We start from the raw sequence: 23,470 nt of genomic DNA on the forward strand, positions 1-23,470 counted from the left end.
CAATGGGTCCCAGAACAGATGCCTCAGGGATCTGCTCTGGAAGCCTTCTCTTCATGACTCTTATAAATGACTTGGATGAGGAAGTGGAGGGATGAGTAAGTTTGCTGATGACACTAAGGTTGGGGGTGTTGTGGATAGTGTGGAGGGCTGTCAGAGGTTACAGCAGGACATTGACAGGATGCAAAACTGGTCTGAGAAGTGGCAAATGGAGTTCAACTCAGATAAGTGTGAAGTGGTTCATTTTGGTAGGTCAAATATGATGGCAGAATATAGTATTAATGGTAAGACTCTTGGCAGTATGGAGGATCAGAGGGATCTTGGGGGTCTGAGTCCATAGGACACTCAAAGCATCTGCACAGGTTGACTCTGTAGTTAACACGTACAAAAGCTGGATGAACTCAGCAGGTCGGGCAGCATTCATTGAAATGAGCAGTCAACGGATACTGCCCGACCTGCTGAGTTCATCCAGCTTTTGTACGTGTTGATTTGACCACAGCACCTGCAGTGTACTTTGTGTTGACTCTGTAGTTAAGAAGGCATACGGTGTATTGGCCTTCATCGATGGTGGAATTGAATTTAAGAGCTGAGAGGTGATGTTGCAGCCAAAAAAGGACCCTGGTCTGACCCCACTTGGAGTACTGTGCTCATTTCTGGTCACCTCATTATAGGAAGGTTGTGGAAACTATAAGAAAGGGTGCAGAGGAGATTTACAAGGATATTGCCTGGATTGGGGAGCATGCCTTATGAGAATAGGTTGTGAACTCGGCCTTTTCTCCTTGGAGCGATGGAGGATGGGAGGTGACCTGGTAGAGGTGCATAAGATGATGAGGGGCATTGATCGTGTGGATAGTCAGAGGCTTTTTCCCAGGGCTGAAATGGCTAGCATGAGAGGGCACAGTTTTAAGGTGCTTGGAAGTAGGTACTGAGGAGATGTCCAGGGGTAAGTTGTTCTTATTTTTTTTTTAAAACAAACGCAGAGTGGTGAGTGCGTGGAATGGACTGCCAGCGATGGTGGTTGAGGCAGACACAATAAGGTCTTTTAATTCAGGGGTCACCAACCTTTTTTGCACCGCGGACCGGTTTAATATAGACAATATTCTTGCGGAGCAGCTGAAGGGGGGGGGCAGTGTGGGTGTTAATATTGACGGGAATAAAAGGTGATTAGTCAACTATATGTCATTTATAAATAGCTAGTATACTCAATTTCATTTCTAAAAGGGTTATCTAATGAATTTAATAATAAACACACAGCACGCATTTTCCTCATATGAAAATATAAAATCATTGCAACTCACCAGTGAGAGGACAAGGTGAGGGCTGGAGGTCCCCGTACCGGGGCCGCGGCAGTCGCAGCCCAGAGAAAGCCACCGACCGAGCGAGGATGCATGCCCGCCCCCCTTGTAGGCTCAATTGGCTGATAAAAGTTTGGCTCAAGGAATGGCTTACAGTAGATCACAGCAAGGTAGTTGCTCTGCTACTTACGAAACCCTGAGCCCAAATTAGGTTGTCTGCAAATATTCGGTGTGCTAAACAGGTTTAGAGGCAGCGCCAATCTGTCCACGTTCCAGGCCAGTAACAACAGCACTTCTTGCCGGCCGTGCGAGTCGGCCAGTTACCCAGTGCCAACCAGTGATCCCCGGTGCGAGGGTACCACTGCATTTAGGCGACTGATGACCTCGCGTGGGTAATGACCATGCATGCGTTCAAGTTCAACAGTGGGCATGACAGGGAATGAGGAAAGGCGCAGCTGACTCATGTGGTTTCATATCACAAAATCATATCGTTTCCTCGCGGCCTAGTGGTTGGGGACCACCGTTTTAATCGACTCCTTGATAGGTACATGGATCTTAGAAAAAGAGAGGGCTAGGTAATTTTAAAAGTACATGCCCGGCACAGCATTGTGGGACAAAGGGCCTGTATTGTGCTGTAGGTTTTCTATGTTCTTCAATGTTTTCTGTGATGTGGGTGTAGGTTCGATCTGGGGAAGGAAGAGGAGAGGATGGGAATTGTGGAGTAGAGATCGGGGATGTTACCTGGAGCCCTGTGCCGGGGCAGGTGCACACTCTAGGTCTGTACGATGTAGGTGTGGTTTGGAGCTGGGGGACGGAGGGGAGAGGATGGAGGATGTTACCTGGAGCCTCATACTGGGGCAGACAGATGCCCCACGCCTCTGCGATATGGTGCAGGAGCAGTTGGGTAATGGTGCGGTGAGCATGCTCGTCCCAGTGGATCCCGTCTGACGCTCGCTGCTCCAGCTGCTGCCGGAACCTAAAGTGCAGGTCCAGCACATCAAAGTCATAAGCCGCAGCCAGCTTCGCCGCGTAGAAGTTTGCCTCTATCACATCTTTGCGCAGGTTTTGACATAGCTCTTCCTGTTGTGAGAAAGCATGGGAGGGATGTTTACCCCTTCTACCAACAGCATCACTTCTCACACTGTCTCTCACCCCAGCCCCCTCTCAGCACGGCTGCGAAACAGCAGGTGGGGGGATGGAATCAGCACTTACTAACCCCACCCACCACCGATCCACCCACACGATCCCTGACCCCCACCCTCCCACAGTGCAGCTACATCGCCACCCCGAATCTTGTTCCCCTCCCACTTCTGCCCCCAAACCCCACTTCCCCACACACTGCATGCATCTCCCCGTGAGATCTATGTCCCAACAGGAAGCCGTCTCCCTCACCCCATCTCAACCCCAGACATCACCCCCCCTGCATCACAACCACCAGTCCTACCTCAGGTGGCAGGAATCCCCCCTTGAGCCGGGAGCCAAGGGGCATGGCCAGGCTCCAGATGACCAAGCAGTCAGCTGGCAGTACCTTCCTCAGCCGGATGAACAGATGCTCAAGATTCTTCCAGTACTTAGTCTTGGAGTCTTTACCGTACCTGCAACATGCCAGTGTCACACAATACTGAAACAAATTACTCACTAGTGTCACACAACTTGCCAGGGACATGTCACAGCATCATGTGTCACACCTGTAACATGCACAGCATCACATGCCTGTGACACACCAAAGCTATCACATACAACACACCACAGACATCACTTCCATTACACATATAGCACATTTGTTGAGCGCGGCCATTCGAATTGGGATGTGAGAGTGGGTAGGGGGATGGACCGTGGGTGAGCAGGGGGAGAGGCCAGGGATGGATGGGGTTTTGTGGACAGTAGGTGGGGTGGGGGGGGGGGGGGGAAGAGACAATGTTACCTTGATGACAGTCATCCCTGTGGGTGGTTTATTCCCTACCCTCCCACAGCGCCATCTGGAGCACCCAGCCCTGCCTGACGTACCTGGAGATGTCCCATGCGCAGGAGTTAATGATGAGGATATCCGGCAGGGTTTCAGCCTGGAATCTCTCCAGGATCTCCTCCACGTAGGTAGAGTAGACACGAGTGAGGAAGTGGAAACGCAGCAGGTGGAAGGGTTGGCAGAACTGGCGAGTCTCTCGGAACTCCGTGCTATTGGTCGGTTTGCTGGCCTCAAGCTGACAGTCCCCCTCGAAGCTCTGTTCACACTGCAGGGTCACCCAGAATCAGGGTCAGTAACTACCCCACCGACCCCCACTCATCACCTCCTCACTCTGTTTGCATTGCACTGTGGGGACACTTGAAATCGGACAGGATTAACAGTCACCAGTCCCTCCCCAGTGCCTACTGTGCCTCACCAACACTCCACTCAGAGACAAAATGAAAACAGGCAGGAATATCAATCACGAGGAAATCTACTGATGCTGGAAATTCAAGCAACACACAAAATGCTGGTGGAACACAGCAGGCCAGGCAGCATCTATAGGAAGAAGTACAGTCAACATTTTGGGCTGAGACCTTTCGTCAGGACTAATTGAAAGAAAAGATAGTAAGAGATTTGAAAGTGGGAGGGGGAGAGGGAAATCCAAAATGATAGGAGAAGACCGGAGGGGAAGGGGTGAAGCTAAGAGCTGGAAAGGTGATTGGCAAAAGGGATACAGAGCTGGAGAAGAGAGAGGATCATGGGACGGGAGGCCTAGGGAGAAAGGGGGAGGGGAGCACCAGAGAGAGATGGAGAGCAGGCAAGGAGTGATTGTGAGATGGACAGAGAGAGAAAAAAGGGGGAAATAAATAAGGGATGGGGCAAGAAGGGGAGAAGGGGCATTAACCATATAAACCATATAATAACTACAGCTCGGAAACAGGCCATCTCGGCCCTTCTAGAAGGTGCTGAATGCTTACTCTCACCGGCCCACTGGGCCGCATTTAGCCCATAACCCTCCATTCCTTTCCTGTCTATATACCTATACAATTTTACTTTAAATGACAATACCGAACCTACTTCTACTAGAAGCTCGTTCCACACAGCTACCACTCTGAGTAAAGAAATTCCCGTTACCTTTGAACTTTTGCCCCCTAACTCTCAACTCATGTCCTCTTGTTTGAATCTCCCCTACACTCAATGGAAAAAGCCTATCCATGTCAATTCTATCTATCCCCCTTACAATTTTAAATACCTCTATCAAGTCCCCCCTCAACCTTCTACTCTCCAAAGAATAAAGAACTAACTTGTTCAACCTTTCTCTGTAACTTAGGTGCTGAAACCCAGGTAGCATTCTAGTAAATCTTCTCTGTACTCTCTCTATTTTGTTAACATCTATCCTGTAATTCAGTGACCAGAACTGTACACAATACTCCAAATTCGGCCTTACAAATGCATTGTATAATTTTACCATTACATCCCATTAATGGAAGTTCGAGAAGTCAATGTTCATGCCATCAGGTTGGAGGCTACCCAGACGGAATACAAGGTGTTGTTCTTCCAACCTGAGTTTGGATTCATCTTGACAGTAGAGGAGGCCATGGATAGACATATCAGAATGGGAATGGGACGTGGAATTAAAATGTGTGGCCACTGGGAGATCCTGCTTTCTCTGGCGGACAGAGGCATTCAGCAAAACAGTCTCCCACTCTGCGTCGGGTCTCACCAATATATAAAAGGCCACACCGGGAGCACCGGACGCAGTATACCACACCAGCCAACTCACAGGTGAAGTGTCACCTCACCTGGAAGGACTGTCTGGGGCCCTGAATGGTGGTGAGGAAGGAAATGTAAGGGCAGGTGCAGCACTTATTCTGCTTACAAGGATAAGTGCTGGGAGGGAGATCGGTGGGAAGGGATGGGGGGGATGAATGGACAAAGGAGTAGCGTAGGGAGCGATCCCTGCAGAAAGCAGATGGATGGGGGGGGGGGGGGGGAAGAGAAAGATGAGCTTGGCAGTGGGATCCCATTGGAGGTGGCTGAAGTTACGCAGAATTATATGTTGGACCCAGAGGCTGGTGGGGTGGTAGGTGAGGATAAGGTGAACCCTATCCAAGTGGGGTGACGGGCGGATGGGGTGAGGGCAGATGTGCGGGAAATGGGAGAGATGTGTTTGAGAGCAGAGTAGATGGTGGAAGAAGGGAAGCCCCTTTGTTTAAAAAAGGAAGACATCTCCTTCGTTCTGGAATGAAAAGCCTCATCCTGAGAGCAGATGCGGTGGAGACGGAGGAATTGTGAGAAGGGGATAGCATTTTGCAAGAGACAGGGTGGGAAGAGGAATAGTCCAGGTAGCTGAGAGAGTCTGTAGGCTTATAGTAGATATTAGTAGATAAGCCGTCTCCAGAGATGGAGACAGAAAGATCAAGAAAGGGGAGGGAGGTGTCGGAAATGGACCAGGTAAATTTGAGGGCAGGGTGAAAGTTGGAGGCAAAGTTAATGAAGTCATTGAGCTCAGCATGTGTGCAGGAGGCAACGCCAATGCAGTCGTTGATGAAGTGAAGGAAAAGAGGGGGACGGATACCCTTATAGACTTGGAACATTGACTTTTCCACAAAACCAACAAAAGGCAGGCATAACTGGGACCCATACGGGTGCCCATGGCTACACACTTGGTTTGAAGGAAGTGGGAGGAGCCAAAGGAGAAATTATTGAGAGTAAGAACTAATTCCGCTAGACGGAGGAGAGTGGTGGTAGAGGGGAATTGGTTAGGTCTGGAATCCAAAAAGAAGTGGAGAGCTTTGAGACCTTCCTGGTGGGGGATGGAGGTATATAGGGACTGGACGTCCATGGTGAAAATACAGCGGTGGGGGCCAGGGAACTTAAAATCATTGAAAAAAATTCAAAGTGTGAGAAGTGGTCACGAACATAGGTGGGAAGAGATTGAACGGGGGGGGGGGGGGGGGAAATAAAACACTGTCAAGGTATGCAGAAATGAGTTTGGTGGGGCAGGAGCAAGCTGAGACAATAGGTCTACCTGGACAGGCAGGTTTGTGGATCTTGGGTAGGAGGTAGAAACGGGAAGTGCGGGGTGTGGGAACTATGATGTTGGTGGCAGTGGATGGGAGATCCCCAGAGCTGATAATGTTGGCGATGGTGTGGGAGACAGTGGCCTGGTGCTCCTTAGTGGGGTCATGATCGAGGGGTAAATAAGAGGAGGTACCCCCCCCTTAGTGGGTTTTATAGTGAGGTTGGGATTGGTGTGGAGGGAGTGGAGAGCAGAGCATTCGGAAGGAGTGAGATTGGAATTGGAACAAGGTGGGGTGAAGTCGAGACGGTTGATGTCCCATCGGCAGTTAGCAATAAAGAGATCCAGAGCAGGGTGGGGTGCCCATGAAGAGGAAGTGGGTTGAAGACAGAAGGGATCATTGGTGGGGGTGGGAGAGTCCTTGCCGAAAAAGTAGGCTCAAAGACGGAGCCGGTGGAAGAAGAGTTCAGCTTCATGGTGTACGCGGAACCCGCTGAGGTGTGGGCGAAGGGGGACAAAGGTGAAGCCTTTACTGAGGACAGAGCGCTCTGCCTCAGAGTTGAAGGTCGGAGGGAATGGTAAAGACCCGGCACGGATGAGAGCTGGGATCAGAGGGCGGAGGATGGCTGGTGGTGTCAGTGGAGAGGGGAGGGTTGGGGTGAGAGGAAGATGGAGCCTCTGAGGGCCCAGGTGCTGACGATGGAATCTGAGGGAGAGGGGATTGCAGAGTGGTGGTGGGGGAAGGGGAGACGGGAGTCACAATCGCAGCACGTGAAGACCTGGCCTGGAGTTCAAGGCTGGAGTCGCAGTTCGAGGCTGCGCAATCACTTTGAAGGTGTCTATGGTCGTTGGAACCCGCGTTGATGGTGCTGGAGTCCGGGTTTTGAAGATGCCCAGGGTTGCTGGGGCGGCCGAGATCGCGAGGTAGCTGCTCTGCTACTTAGCAAACCCTGAGCCTGGATTATGTCGTCTGTGAATATTTTATCACCGGGTTCCCCACGAACATTCGGTGTGCTAAACAGGTTTAGAGACAGCACCCATTGGTCTGCGCTACAGGTCGGTAGCAATAGCACTTCCCACCGGCCGCACAAGGCTGCCAGTGATCCCCAGCACAAGGGTATCACTGCGTTTAGGCGATTGATGACCTCGCATGTGTTCAACAGTGGGCATGACAGGGAATGACGAAAGGTGTAGCTGACTCATAACGTTTCCTCTCGGCCCGGAGGTTGGGGACCACTAAAGTACACTGTGTAGTGCGGGGGAGCTACACGCATGCGCACTGGGCAGAAAGAACGGAACTAAAACCCCGCAAACTGGAAACAATCTCTCAACAGTATTTGTGTATTTATTTACTTTCTCCCCCCCCCCCCCCCCCCGGGATCTACTGGGAAAGTCTCAAAGATCGACCAGTCAATCGCGATCGACGAGTTGGCGACCACTACTATAGATGCTGCCTGGCCTGCTGGGTTCCACCAGCATTTAGTGTGTGTTGCAGCAATATCAATAACCACCCCCTCACCCACCACTCCACAATCCCCTCCCCTCACCTACCACTCCGCAATCCCTCCCCTCACCTTCCCACATCCCAATCCTCCCCGTACCTTAGTACGCAGCTGTCCATCAGTCAGGTGGTTTGACTTCTGTAGGAACAGAACCAGGTCCTTATAGACGGTCCGCTGGACTGCAGAGATGTGGGGCGGGGGGAGAAAAAGGGCGTTAAACTATACTTGCTCTCAGAATTAACACACCAGACAGCAGGGAGCCTCCTAACTGCTTATAACATGCTCCCACCAGAGAAAGGAGATGGAGAGTGAGTTTGCAACACCCTCCCCTCTGGATGGCATGTTGTTCCTCAGACTCCTTCTACATTTCTTCTTACTTTAAGCTTGTACCCTCTAGTTTTAGCCATGAAGAAGCATTTCCTTTGGTCTACCATCATAATTTTAATCTCACAAGGAAGTGGAAAGACCTGGTCTTCTGCTCAAAGTCGATTACAGAACATTACAGCACAGTACAGGCCCTTCAGAGCTCAACGTTGTGGAAACCCTTTAACCTACTCTAAGATCAATTAAACCCTTCCCTTCCACATTGCCATTTCTACCCTTGGAAAATGACTTTGGATGTCCATTCGATCCATACCTCTTGTCATCTTGTACACCTTAACCAAGTCATCTCTCATCCTCCTTTACCCCAAGAAAAGCTTAAGCTCACACAACCTGTCCACATCAGACATGCTCTCTAATCCAGGCAGCATCCTGGTAACCCTCCTCTGCACCCCCACCAAATACTCCCCATCCCCCAATGAGGTAACCAAAACTGAAGACAGTTTCTGAGTGTGGTCTAACCCAGCTTTTATATATCTGCAGTATTAACTCACGGCTCTTGACATCCAACCAATGAAGGCCAACACACCATATGCCTTCTTGACAACCATATCAACTTGCACGGCAACTTTGAGGGATATATGGACTTGGATACCAAGGGCCCTCTATTCCTTCGTACTGCCAAGAATCCTGCCATTAACCCTGTACTCTTCATTCAGGTATGGCTTTCCCAAGTGTATCTCATTGCGCAGACTGTGATCGGCCATGGCTGTGCGTCTGTGCAGGCTGTGGTCATGGGAAAGTAGAGAACAGAAACAGGCACTTTTGCTCACCTTGTCCATGCCGAGCCATTTAAACTGTCACTGGGACCAGAGCCCTATATAGCCCTACTATTAGTGTATCTATCCAAACTTCTCTTAAACATTAAAACAAGCTTGTGCTACCAGCTCGTCCCTCTCACGGCCCTCAGTGAAGAAATTTCCCCTCACATTCCCCTTAAACTTTTCACCTGGCACTCTTAACACATGATCTCTGGTTGCAGTACCACCCAACCTCAGTGGAAAAAGCCTTCTTGCATTCATTCTAACTATACCCCTCATAATTCTGCATACCTCTATCAACTCTCCTCTCAATCTTCTACATTGCAAGAAATAAATTCCTAACCTACTCAATTTTTCTGTAAAATTCGGGTTGATTTATGAAAGTCAATGTGCCAAAAGCTTTCTTCAGGATCCTATCTGTGACACCACTTTGAATGAATTATGGATCTGTATTCCCAGCTCCCTTTGTTCTACCACACTCCTTGTGCCATACCATTCCCTGTGTAAGACCTAACCTGGTTGGTCCTACCGAAGTATTTGTCTGCACTCCACCTGCCATTTTTCAGCCCATCTTTCCAGAAGATGCAGATCCCTTGCAAGCTATGATAATCTTCCATCACACTCCCAATCTTGGTGTCATCCACAACTTTGCTGATCCAGTTAACCACATTATCATCCAGATTATTGATATAGATGACAAACAACAAGGCACCCAACACCAATCCCTTGCGGCACACCACTCATCACAGGCTTCCAGTCAAAGAGTCAACCATCTACTATCACAAAGCCAATTTCTAATCCAATTTACTACCTCATCTTGAATGCTGAGTGAGTGAACCTTCCTGATTAACATCCCATCTGAGACCTTGTCAAATATCTTCCTAAAGTCCATGTAGACTTGCCTTCATCCAGTTTTTCCAGTAATTTCCTCAAAAACACTAAGATTGATAGACATGACATACCATGCACAAAGCCATGCTGACTATCCTTAATCAGTCCATGTCTATCCAATTCTACATACATCTCGTCACTTAAAATAACTTCCAATCACTTTCCCATTTCTTACCCATTCTCCTAATCAGTGGTAGTACAAAGTGTAGATGGTTAGGTCAACAGACCAACATCACCAAGGACAGGAGCAAAGCCTCTCCCACAGTTATCCTCAACACGGGTCCTCCACAAGGCTGAGTCTGCAGCCCCTACTCTCTCCCTGCACACTCATAACCGCGAGGCCAGATTTATGCTCCATAAGATTGCAGATGATACCACTTTAACGGTCAGGATCTCAACCGGGAGTTGGAGTAGTGACAAGGTGCTATAACAACCTTAATCTCAATGTCAGCTAAACAAAAGAGCTGGGAATTGACTTCATAAATGGGGGGCTTAGCGGTGCACACACTCCCGCATATTTCAATGTGTTGAGTTTCAAGTTCCTAGGAGTGAACATCACCACTGGCTTGTCCTGGTGTACCCACAATGAACCCCTGGCCAAGAAAGCTCAATAACCTCCCCCCACCATTCAAATCTACTCTTTAGCTTTCTTATCCTCAGAATCAAGTTTTTTTCACCAGTGTGTTGTGAAATTTGTTAACTTAGCAGCAGCAGTTCAATGCAATACATAATATAGAAGAGCAAAAATAAATAACAGTATACGTATAGATTAAAAATCATGCAAAAAAACAAAAATAATATAAATTTTTAAAAACGAGGTAACGTTAACGGGCTTAATGTCCATTTAGGAAATGAATGGCAGAGGGGAAGAAGCTGTTGCTGAATCGCTTGACTGTGTGCCTTTAGGCTTCTTTACCTCTACCTGATGGTAATGGTGAGAAAAGGGCAGGCCCTGGGTGCTGAGGGCCCTTAATAATGGACACTGCCTTTCTGAGACACTGCTCCCTGAAGATGTCCTGGGTACTCTGTAGGTAGGCTACTACCCAAAATGGAGCTGACAAAATTTACAATCCTCTGCAGCTTCTTCTGATCCTGTGTAGTAGTCCCACCCCACCAGACAGTGATGCAGCCTGTCAGGATGCTCTCCCCAGCACAGCTACAGAAATTTTTGAGTGCATTTGTTGGCATACCAAATCTCTTCAAACTCCTAATGAAGTAGCTGCTGTCTTGCTTTCTTTATGACTACATTGCTATGTTGGGACCAGGATAGATCCTCAGAGATCTTGACACCCAGGAACTTGAAGCTGCTCACTCTCTCACTTCTGATCCCTTTATGAGGATTGGGATGTGTTCCTTCATCTTACCCTTCCTGAAGTCCACAATCAGCTCTTTCGTCTTACTAACGTTGAGTGCCAGGTTGTTGCTGCAGCACCATTCCACTAGTTGACATATCTCACTCCTGTACGCCTCTTATTACCATCTGAGATTCTACCAACAATGGTTGTATCATCAGCAAATTTATGGATGGTATTTGAGCTATGCCTAGCCACACAGTCATGGGTATAGAGAGTAGAGCAGTGCGCTAAGCAGTGCCTGAGGTGATCATCAGCGAGGAGGAGATGTTATCACCAATCCACACAGATTGTGGTCTTCCGGTTAGGAAGTCGAGGAACCAATTACAGAGGGAGGTACAGAGGCCCAGGTTCTGTAACTTTTCAGTCAGGATTATGGGAATGATGGTACTTAATGCTGAGCTACAGTTGATAAACAGCATCCTGACATAGGTTGTCAGGTGGTCTAAGGCCACGTGAAGAGACAGTGAGATTGCTTCTGCCATTGACCTATTGTGGCGATAGGCAAATTGCAATGGATCCAGGTCCTTGCTGAGGCAGGAGTTCAGTCTAGTCATGACCAACCTCTCAAAACATTTCATCACTGTAGATATGAATGCTACCGGGCAATAGTCATCAAGGCAGCTCACGTTATTCTTTTTAGGCACTGGTATAATTGTTGCCTTTTTGAAGCAAGTGGGAGCTTCCACCCGTAGCAGTGAGAGATTGAAAATCTCCTTGAATACTCCCGCTAGTTAGCTGACAAAGGTTTTCAGAGCCTTACCAGGTACTTCATCAGGATCTTCCATCTTTAATGACAGTCTAACATACTGTCAGCTTACAGAGAGGAGGTGCAGCGGCTAACAGACTGGTGCAAAGCCAACAACCTGTCTCTGAATGTAACCAAAATAGAGGGGGATGTTGACCTTGGGAGGGCACGGAGTGACCACTCTCCGCTGAACAGCGACGGCTCCTCGGTAGAGGTCATAAGAGCACCAAATTTCTTGGTGTTCACCTGGCGGAGAATCTCACCTGGTCCCTCAACACCAGCTCCATAGCAAAGAAAGTCCAGCAGCGTCTCTACTTTCTGCAAAGGCTGAGGAAAGTCCTTCTCCGACTCTCCCCACCCTCGTCACATTCTACAAAGATTGTATTGAGAGCATCCTGAGCAGCTGCATCACTGCCTGGTTTGGAAATTGCACCATCTCGGATCGCAAGACCCTGCAGCAGATAGTGAGGTCAGCTGAAAAGATCATCGGGGTCTCTCTTCCCGCCATTACAGATACTTACACTACACACTGCATCCACAAAGCAAGCAGCTTTATGAAGGACCCCACGCACCCCTCACACAAACTCTTCTCCCCCTGCCATCTGGGAAATGGCACTGAAGCATTCAGGCTCTTACGACCAGACTATGTAACAGTTTCTTTCCCCAAGCCATCAGACTCCTCAATACCCAGAGACTGGACTGACACCAACTTACTGCCCTCTACTGTGCCTATTGTCTTGCTTATTATTTATTGTAACGCCTGAACTATTTTGTGCACTTTATGCAGTCCTGGGTAGGTCTGTAGTCTAGTGTAGTTTTTTTTTCTGTGTTGTTTTTACGTAGTCCAGTGTAGTTTCTGTACTGTTTCATGTAGCACCATGGTCCTGAAAAACGTTGTCTTGTTTTTACTGTGGACTGTACCAGCAGTTATGGTCGAAATGACAATAAAAAGTGACTTGACGTAGACATCGGCCTCTGAGAGAGATCATAGGGTCGTCAGGTGCAGCAGGGATCTTCACAGCTGTAGTTATATTCTCCCTTTCAAAGCGGGCATAGAAGGCATTGAGTTCATCTGGTAGTGAAGCATCGTAGCCATTCATGCTATTGGGTTTTGCTTTGTAGGTGGTAATATCTTGCAAACCCTGCCAGAGTTGTTGTACATCCAATGTCACCTGCAACCTCGTTCGAAATTGTCCCTTCACCCTTGAAATATCCCTCTGCAAATCATACCTGGCTTTCTGGTACAGGCCGGGTCGCCAGACTTGAATGCCACAGATCTAGCCTTCAGCAGATGATGTGCCTCCTGGTTCATTCATGGCTTTTGGTTTGGGAATGTACAGTAAGTCTTTGTAGGCACACACTCATCCATACAAGTTTTAATGAAGTCAATAACAACTGCAGCATACTCATCCAGGTTCGAAGATGAATCCCTGAACACAGTCCATTCCACCGATTCAAAGCAGTCCTGTAGGCGCTCCTGTGTTTCCCTTGTCCATACCTTCTTGGTCCTCACAACTGGTGTTGCAGTCTTCAGTCTCTGTCTATACTCAGGGAGTAGAAGTACAGCCGGTGATCAGACTTCCTGAAGTGAGGGTGTGGGATAGCACAGTAGGCATTCTTGATGGTGATGTGACAATGGTCCAGCGTGTTGTTTCCTCTGGTAGAGCAAGTGATCTGTTGATGGTAATTGCTTAGTGATTTTTTTTTCAGACTGGCCTGGTTAATATCCCCCAAAGTGATGGTGAAGGCGTTAGGGTGCACTGTTTCGTGCATGTTGATACCATTGTTCAGATCACCTGACTGACATTGGCCCAAGGTGGAATGTATACCGCTACCAAAATGACCCTAGAAATCCCCCACAGTAGGTGAAATGGACAGCAGTTAACTGCTGGATATTCTAAGTCTGGTGAACAGAATTGGGACACACCAATATATTTGTGCACCAGGAAGAGTTGACCATGAGGCATACTCCTCCACCTCTGCTTCTCAGGGACTCTGTAGATCTATCCTGACTGTGTACAGTAAATCTGAATCGTTGGATCCAGTGTGGAAGGGGTTGACCAGGATTCCGTGAAACAAAGGACACACGCGGTCCTAATGTCCCTCTGGCTCAGCACCCTAGCTTTGAGATCCTCGATTTTATTCACCAGAGACTGCACGGTTTCGAGCAAGATAGTCGGTATTGGGAGTTTAAAACCCCATTTCCTTAAATGCACTTGTATCCCTGACTTGCAGCCACGTTTCCTGCATGGAATCTGTCCGCAATTGACATTGTTTCCGTCCGTTTTAAGCAGTGATAGTTTGTTTAGATGCATTAAGACATCTTTGTTGACTGTACTAACCTTGGAAGCAGTTGTGCAGTCCTGCCGAAGGGCTTCAGCCCAAAAGGTTAACCGTGCTTTTTTCCATGGATGCTGCCTGGTCTGCTGAGTTCCTCCAGCATTTTGTGTGTGTTGCTCAGATTTCCAGAATCCACAGATTTTCTCTTGTTTAAGCTCAACAACACATCTACTTTCTCAGGAAGCTAAAGAAATTTGGCATTCCCCAGTGAGTCTCACTAAGTTTTATCAATGGACCATAGAAAGCGTCTGATCCTATGTGGCTGCAACACAGCTTGGTACAGAATTTCTACATATCTCACTGCCTTAGTAAAGCAGCCAACATAATCGAATACCAACATTCCCTCCCTCCGGATATATTCTTGTCTCCCGAATGAAAGTTATGGGAGATTTCAACATGCAGTTAAATTGGGAAAATCAAGTTGGTAATGGATTTCAAGCGAGTGAGTTTGTTGAATGTCTACGAGATGGCTTTTTAGAGCAGTTTGTCACTGAGCCTACGAGGGGATCAGCTATACTGGATTGGGCGTTATGTAATGAACCGGACTCAATTAGGGAGCTTCAGATAAAAGGACCCTTAGGAACCAGTGATCACATTATGATTGAGTTCAACTTGAAGTTTGATAGGGAGAAAGTAAAGCCTGATATAGCAGAATTTCTGTGGAGTAAGGGAAATTACAGTGGTATGAGAGAGGAGCTGGATGTCAGCAGAGCAGCAATGGCGTAAATCTCTAGGAAAAGTGAGGAAGGTGCAGGACAGATGTATTCTAAAAACAAAGAAATATTCAAATGGCAAAATAGTACAACAGTGGCTGGCGAGGAAAGTCAAAGCTAGTAAAAAAAATTTAAGAGACTTTTGGATAGGTACATGGAGCTTAGAAAAATAGAGGGCTATCGGTAAGCCTAGTAATTTCTAAGATAGGTTGACGTTCAACAACAAGCGTAATTGCCGGTGCTTATTAATAAAATTAAACAGATAGATAAAGCATATTCAGTTAAACCTACTGAAGACCTATATGAAGGGTCGAACTTCAATCACAGTATGATTTGCTTCTGACCTTTCCCATTGAACAGCAAATTTTTAAATTTTTAAAGTTTATTTTATATACATAGGGAAAAATCTGCTAAGCTTTTGGCGGGTCAGTTAAAGGCTGGGATGGTCAGAAGACAGATTTAAAAAATTCGTAGACCAGATAGAACAGAAACTTTAGATCCTTATGAAATTAATAAGATATTTTTGGATTTCTATTCTATTCTAATCTTCATAAATCTTAATTCTCTGATAGCACTATTATTATGAATAGATTTTTACAAAGGTTAAACATACCTCAAATTTCAATTCAAGATGTTGATATGTTAGATGCACCTATTAAACAAGAGGTGATAGCCAAGGCCATATCCTCTATGCAATTAGGTAAAGCTCCAGGACCTGATGGTTATACAATAGAATTTTGCAAGACTTTTCATGAAATGCTTAACCATTTCATCAAACATTTACCAATTCTACATCCTCTGGGAACCTTCCTAAAACTTTTTATGAGGCATTAATTTCATTGATTCCTAAAAAAGGAAAAGACCCACTGGAATGTGTATCCTATAGACCAGAGGTCGGCAACCTGCGGCTCCGGAGCCACATGCGGCTCTTTCATCTCTGTGATGCGGCTCCCCGTGGTTTGTTAGCTTTTGAAATGTAATTTGAAATTTGAAGATTATGGTGATCTTGTACAATCTGAAAACTTTGTGGAGACACCATTTCCTGGCACATCCGAACCGGCTCACAATTAGCCACCATTCCGGCTAAGGGAGATAGCCTACGGGGGTTTGTGAGTACGTGTCTTTTGGAGCATCCGCGCCCACGGGGACGGGTTGAGGGAGGTTTTAAAGCAAGGCTGTTTAGTTCGAATAAAGTTACCTTTGACTGCAGTCTTTATTTTAGCGCTGCGTGTAGCACACCGCTACAACGTGTTTTTTTATCGCTATTAATATACATCACCACTGCCAATGCCTGACACCCGCCAGTGCGCGCTTTCTTTTAACTCTTCGATCCAAGGTAGGCTAACTATGGAGTAACCTTCAACCCAACGTCTTTTTTTCGGAGTTCAAAATGTTTTTGTTGCATGCAGAAATGTAATTTCGTTTTCTCTGCAGGAGTTCATCAATTTTATAAATGCAACACATTACAGTTTGTTTATACATAGCATAAAGGCAAAAAAAACCTGTTGTATGCAGTGTTATTTCATTTTGTGGCTCCCAGTGTTTTCTTTTCTGTGGGAAATGGGTCCATATTGGCTCTTTCAGTGGTAAACGTTGCCGACCCCTGCTATAGACCTATTTCTTTATTGAATGGAGATTTTAAAATTCTCTCTAAGATTCTAACAAATAGACTTGAGAATATCTTGCCTAATGTTATTTCAAATGATTAAACAGGATTTATCAAAAATAGATACTCACATTTTAATATTCAAAGATTGTTAAATATCATTTATTCCCCCTCAGTCAAAGAATTTGAATGTATTGTATCTTTGGATGCAGAGAAAGCTTTTGACAGGGTTGTGTGGCCTTATCTATATCAGGTATTGGAGAGGTTTAATTTTGGTCCAGGATTTATCTCCTGGATTAAATTGATTTATCAGGCCCCAGTAGCTATGGCTATAACTATTTTAGATTATATAGAGGTACCCGTCAGGGTTGTCCCCTTAGTCCTTTATTATTTAATTTGGCTTTCGAACCACTTGCTATTGCTCTTAGGGATTCTAATTCTGTGCAGGGTATTAAGAGAGGGGATAAATTACATAAGGTTTCATTATATATGGATGATTTATTAGTTTACATTTCAAATCCTAGGAAATCTATTCCTTTTATGTTATCTATATTTATGGAATTTGGTATTTTCTCTGGATATAAACTTAATTTACATAAATGTGAATTATTTCCTATTAATTATTCTGATTATGATCAAATACCTTTTAATATTGCTAAAAACCATTTCACTTACCTTGGTATCAAAATTACCAAAGATTTTAAAGACCTATATAGGTATAATTTCTCCCCTTTAATTGAATATATTCAACAAGCGCTTTCTAAATGGTTGCCTATGTCAATGTCATTGACAGGTTGAATAAATGCTATAAAAATGGTTATTTTACTGAAATTTTTATATATATTTCAAGTAGTTCCCTCTTTTGTTCCAAAAACATTTTTTGATAAAATAGATTCTATGATTTTGTCTTATATTTGGAATAATAAAAGCTCTAGAGTGAATAAACTTTTATTGCAAACACCAAAAAAAAAATGGAGGACTGGTCCTACCAAACTTCAGATTTTATTATTGGGCAATTAATATTCGCTATATTACTTTTTGGATTTATGATATAGATGACCAAGATCGCCCTTCATGGTTACAGTTGGAGGAAAATTCAGTAATGGGGTTTTCGTTAGCTTCTTTATTAGGAGCTCCTCTTCCGTTTTCGCTCTCCAGAATAGGCAGACAAGCTCTCAACCCTGTTGTTAAACATACTTTAAAAATCTGATTTCAGTTTCGTAGACTTTTTGAATTAAATGATTTTCTACTTTCTAGTAATATTTATTCTAATATTTTTAAATCATCAACTTTGGATAAGGCTTTTTTAACATGGAAAACTAAGGGAATAAAAACTTTTTTCGATTTCTTTTTACAGGATTGCTTAATGTCCTTTTCGCAGTTAATGGATAAATATGACATCTCTAATACACTGTTTTTTAAGATACTTACATGTTAGGAATTTTTTACGTGATTTTTTTTTTAAAAACCAAATTACCCCTTGGCCTACTCTTTAAATTTAGCTTATGCTATTTTTCAGCTTAAACCATTTTAAAAATGATTAATAGCTATAATTTATAAACAGTTAATGAATGCTCGCACGTCGCCTAATGATAGGGTTCAACGCACTTGGGAAATAGAACTTCAACATTCACTTTCAGATAATCAATGGACTAAAATTTATTATCTAGTCAGTAATTCATCTATCTGTGCACGCCACACCTTAATTCAGTTTAAGATAATACACAGTGCCCAAAGATATAAATTGGCGCATATTTTTCCTAATATAAGCCCTATTTGTGACAGATGTAACACAGAAGTGGCTACTCTAACTCATATGCTTTGGTCATGTGTAAGCTTAAATAATTTTGGAGGGATGTGTTTGGAATATTATCTAAAGTTATAGATATGGATGTTCAACCTAATCCACTTACAGCAATTTTTGGGATCATTCCAGAGGAAGCAAGCAAAGTGTCTGCTTCCGCCCAACATGTGATAGCCTTTTCAACTTTACTGGCTAGGAGAGCTATCTCGTTATACTGGAAAGAATCTAATCTGCCTACTGTCTTTTATTGGCTCTCCTCCATTATGTCATGTCTAAGTTTGGAGAAAATTAGAAACAGGACATTTGATACATCTTTTAATTTTTAACAAGTCTGGCAACCCTTTATTCAATATTTTCATATGATTCAAATTTTTAAAATTTATTTATTATTCTTTATTCTCTTTAGGGAAAATCCTTATCCGAGAAGGTTCGGAGATGACTGGAAGGATGTGTTTTTTTCTCTTTCTTCTAATTTTATCCTCAAATGGACTGCCCAATCTTTCTTTTCTTTTTTGTTTCAGTTTAGTTAGTGGGTTTCCAATCTTTTTTTTTAATGATTGTTAAGAGGAGTTGTGGTTTTTTTGATTATATTGTTTATATAACAGCTAAACATTTTAACTATCTGATTTTGACAATATATACTTTTATTTTACTGCTGTTTATATGTCTTTTGTATTATCTGTTTGCTAAACTTTTCCTTTGATTTGTATATTCTTTACTGGAAAATCAATAAAAAGATTGAAAAATAAATGAACTTTGTGGCCGAAGGGCCTGTATTGTGCTGTAGGTTTTCTATGTTTCTATGTTTAAAGAGTGAAGGAATACAACAAAGCAAAAATTAGCAGGTAGAGGATTTGGAAGCTTTTAAAATAACTACAGCGAGCAACTAAAATAATCATTAGAAGGGAAAAGATGAAATATGAAAGCAAGCTAGCAAACATAATAAATAGTAAAAGCTTTTTCAAGTATGTCAAAAATAAGAGCGATGAGAGTGGATATAGGACCTTGAGGCTAGAGAAATAATAAGAGGAACAAGGAGATGGCAGATGAACTAAACGAGTATTTTGCATCAGTCTTCACTGTCGAAGACACTAGCAGGGTGCCCGATGTTGAACAGTGCGAGGGAAGAAAAGTGAGTGCAGTTACTATTACAAGGGAGAAGCTGCTCAAAAAGCTGGAAGACCTAAAGGTACAAAAGTCACCCAGACGAGATGAGCTGCACCCTAGGGTTCTGAAAGAGGTAGTGGTAGAGATTGTGAAAGCATTAGCAATGATCTTTCAAAAATTCCTGGAATCTGGAATGGTGCCAGAGGACTAGAAAATTGCAAATGTCACTCCACTCTTTAAGAAAGGGGAAAGGCAGCAGAAAGGAAATTATAGACCAGTTAGCCTGACCACAGTGGTTGGGAAGATGTTGGAGTCAATTGCTAATGATGACATGATTGAGTACTTGGTGACACAGGACAAGATAGAACAAAGTCAGCATGGTTTCCTCCGGGGAAAATCCTGCCTGACAAACCTGTTGGAATTCTTTGAGGAGATTACAAGTAGGATAGATAAGGGGGATGCAGTGGATGTTGTATACTTGGACTTTCAGAAGGCCTTTGCCAAGGTGCCACACATGAAGCTGCTTACTAAGTTAAGAGCACATGGTATTACAGGAAAGTTACTAGCATGTTTTGAGCATTGGCTGATTGGTAGGAGGCAGTGAGTGGGAATAAAAGGATTCTTTCCTGGTTGCAAAAAAGTGGCAAATAAAATGCAATGCTGGAAAATGCATGGTCATGTACTTTGGTAGTAGAAATAAATGTGCAGACTATTTTCTAAACAGGGAAAAAAACCCAAAACTCTGAGATGCAAAGTGACTTGGGAGTCCTTGTGCAGAACATCCTGAAGGTTAACTTGCAGGTTGAGTCAGTGGTGAGGAAGGCAAATGCAATGCTAGCATTCATCGCATGAGGTCTTAAATACAAGAGCACGTATGTGATCCTGAAGCTTTATAAGGCACTGGTGAGGCCTCACCTTGAGAACTTTGAACAGTTTTGGGCTTCTCATCGAAGAAAAGGTGTGCTGACGTTGGAGAGGGTGCAGAAGAGGTCCACAAGGATGATTCCAGGAATGAAAGGGATCACACTAGGAATGTTTGATAACTCTGGATCTGTACTCACTGGAATTCAGAAGGATGAGGGAGGGATCTCATTGAAACCTTTAGAATGTTGAAAGGCCTAGACAGAGTAGACATGGAAAGGATGTTTCCCATGGTAGGAGAGTCTAGGACAAGAGGGCACAGCCTTAGGATAGAGGAGTATCCATTTAAAACAGATGCAAAGATATCTCTTTAACCAGAGGGTGACGAATTTGTGGAATCTATTTCCACAGGCAGCTATGAAGGACAGGTCACTGACTGTATTTAAGAGTTTGATAGATTCTTCATTGGACACGGCATCAAAGGTTATGGGGAGAAGGCCAGGAACTGGGCTTGAGGATGATCAGCCACGATTGAATGGCAGTGCAAACTCAATGGGCCAAATGGCCTAATTCTGCTATGTCTTTTGGTCTTATCGTCTAATCCCATCAGGCACAAGATACAAAATCCTGAAAGGACGTACCAGCAGGTTCAAGGACAGCTTCTATCCACTGAATGGTCTCCTAGTACAAGAGATGGACTCCTGTCTTCACAAGCTAACTTGTTTAAATCTTGCACCGTAGAGCAGGCAAGCAACTTTTCTGTAGCTGGTACACTTCATTCTATATTCTGCTATTGTGTTCCCTTATGCTACCTCAATATCGTCCCAAAGAAGAAATAGCTCTTAAATGGCTTTCAAGGGAAGCTCCGCATAAAAGCCACAAAAAGGGCATGTAAGGTAACAAATGTGAGTGTTGTCAACAGTTTTGGGCCCAATATCTCAAAAAGAATGTGTTGTCATTGGGCGGAGTCCAGAGAAGGTTCATGAGGTCAATGCCAGGAATGAAGGGGTTAACACGGAAGGGGTTTGGCAGCTTTGGGCCTGTACTCACTGGAATTTAGAAGAATGCCGGGGGTGGGGGGTGGGAGTGGAAGAAGGATCTCATTGAAACATACCAAAAGTTAAAAGAAGTAGATAGAGTGGATGTGGAAAGGATGTTTCCTATGGTGGGGTATCTCGATCTAGAGGGCACAGCCTCAAAATTGAGGGGTGACTCTTTAGAACAGAGGTAAGAAGGATTTTTTAGCCAAAGAGTAGTATATCTACAGAATGCTCTGCTACAAACTGTGGTGGAGGCCAAGTCCGTGGGCATATTTAAGGCGGAAGTTAATAAGTTTCCTGGTTGGTCAGAGCATCAAAGGATATGGGGAGAAGGCAGGTGTATGGAGTTGAGTGGGATCTGGGATCAGCCATGATGGAATGTTGGAGCAGACTCGATGGGCTGAATGGCCTAATTCTGCTCCTGTGTCTTATGATCTAATACACTGATGGATTGAAAAGACTATATGATTTTCACTGTGCCCTAGAACATGTGACAATAATAAACCAATTTCATTTCATTTACTATTCTGACATTTACAGGAACACCCTTCTCTCCCATAATATACGTGTGGAATCTCTTGAAATTTTCCGTAAGCTACCAAACTCATCCTACACCACCTCTGGACTGTCAATTTCTCTCCTGTGCTTCATCTGCACAGACCCTGACACTTGTCTCCCTACTCTTCCTGACCACAATCGCTATGTCTTCCGTAGGCCAGCCTTCCCTTCACCCCAGCTTGACTAATCTGTTGGAGTTTTTTGAGGGTGTAACAAGGATGTTAGACGAGGGTAAGCCAGTGGATGTTGTATACCTAGATTTTCAGAAGGCATTCGATAAGGTGCCACATAGGAGATTGGTGAGTAAAATCAGAGCTCATGGCATTGGGGGCAGGGTTTCAACATGGATAGAAAACTGGTTGGCAGATAGAAAGCAAAGGGTAGCAGTGAATGGGTGTTTCTCGGACTGGCTGGAGGTGACTAGTGGGGTACCACAGGGCTCTGTATTGGGACCACAGCTCTTTACGATTTATGTCAATGATTTAGATGAGGGCATTGAAAACTATATCAGCAAGTTTGCTGATGATACTAAACTGGGTGGCAGAGTGACATGCGAAGAGGACGTTAGGAGAATACAGGGAGACTTGGATAGGCTGGGTAAGTGGGCAGATACTTGGCAGATGTCATTCAATGTGAATAAATGTGAAGTTATCCACTTTGGAAGCAGGAACAAGAGGGCAGAGTATTGTCTGAACGGTGTAGAGTTAGGTAAGGGAGAAATGCAAAGAGACCTAGGAGTCCTAGTTCACCAGTCAATGAAGGTGAATGAGCAAGTGCAACAGGCAGTGAAGAGGGCAAATGGAATGTTGGCCTTTGTTACAAGGGGAATTGAATACAAGAGCAAGGATGTCCTTTTGCATTTGTACAGGGCCCTGGTGAGACCACACCTGGAATATTGTGTACAGTTTTGGTCTCCAGGTTTAAGGAAGGACATTCTGGCAGTTGAGGAAGTGCAGCGTAGATTCACTAGGTTGATTCCTGGGATGGCAGGGCTGTCTTACGCAGAGAGATTGGAGAGATTGGGCTTGTACACGCTGGAATTGAGGAGATTGAGAGGGGATCTGATTGAAACATTTAAGATAATTAAAGGATTTGATAGGATTGAGGCAGGAAATATGTTCCAGATGTTGGGAGAGTCCAGTACCAGAGGGCATGGATTGAGAATAAGAGGTCAGTTATTTAAAACAGAGTTGAGGAAGAGCTTCTTCTCCCAGAGAGTTGTGCAGGTGTGGAATGCACTACCTCGGAAGACGGTGGAGGCCAATTCTCTGGATGCTTTCAAGAAGGAGCTAGATAGATATCTGATGGATAGGGGAATCAAGGGATATGGGGGCAAGGCAGGGACTGGGTATTGATAGTGAATGATCAGCCATGATCTCAGAATGGCAGTGCAGACTCGAGGGGCCGAATGGTCTACTTCTGCACCTATTGTCTATTGTCTAATACCTGCCATCATTCAGAGGCCACCACAGTCAGCATACTTACTGGGGCGAGGCAACCAGTTCCAGAAATCCCCGAGTCACTGCTGTGCCCCACGTGCCCAC

At 44.8% G+C, this 23,470-nt stretch overlaps 1 protein-coding gene across 2 annotated transcripts in view; it reads right to left on the reverse strand.

Annotated features, from left to right (window-relative positions):
- Positions 1-23,470, reverse strand: part of fam113 (family with sequence similarity 113) — an 80,641-nt gene that overhangs the window by 55,551 nt on the left and 1,620 nt on the right. For both annotated transcript variants that reach the window (XM_059965931.1, XM_059965930.1), the window contains exons 3-6: positions 7,864-7,943; positions 3,300-3,523; positions 2,737-2,887; positions 2,132-2,372 (exon numbers count right to left, since the gene is read on the reverse strand). In XM_059965931.1, coding sequence (XP_059821914.1) covers positions 2,132-2,372; positions 2,737-2,887; positions 3,300-3,523; positions 7,864-7,943 — 696 coding nt within the window. The remainder of the gene's footprint in view (positions 1-2,131; positions 2,373-2,736; positions 2,888-3,299; positions 3,524-7,863; positions 7,944-23,470) is intronic.

This window comes from Hypanus sabinus, chromosome 3 (assembly GCF_030144855.1).
Source record: "Hypanus sabinus isolate sHypSab1 chromosome 3, sHypSab1.hap1, whole genome shotgun sequence".
In the NCBI taxonomy this organism is placed as follows: Eukaryota; Metazoa; Chordata; class Chondrichthyes; order Myliobatiformes; family Dasyatidae; genus Hypanus; species Hypanus sabinus.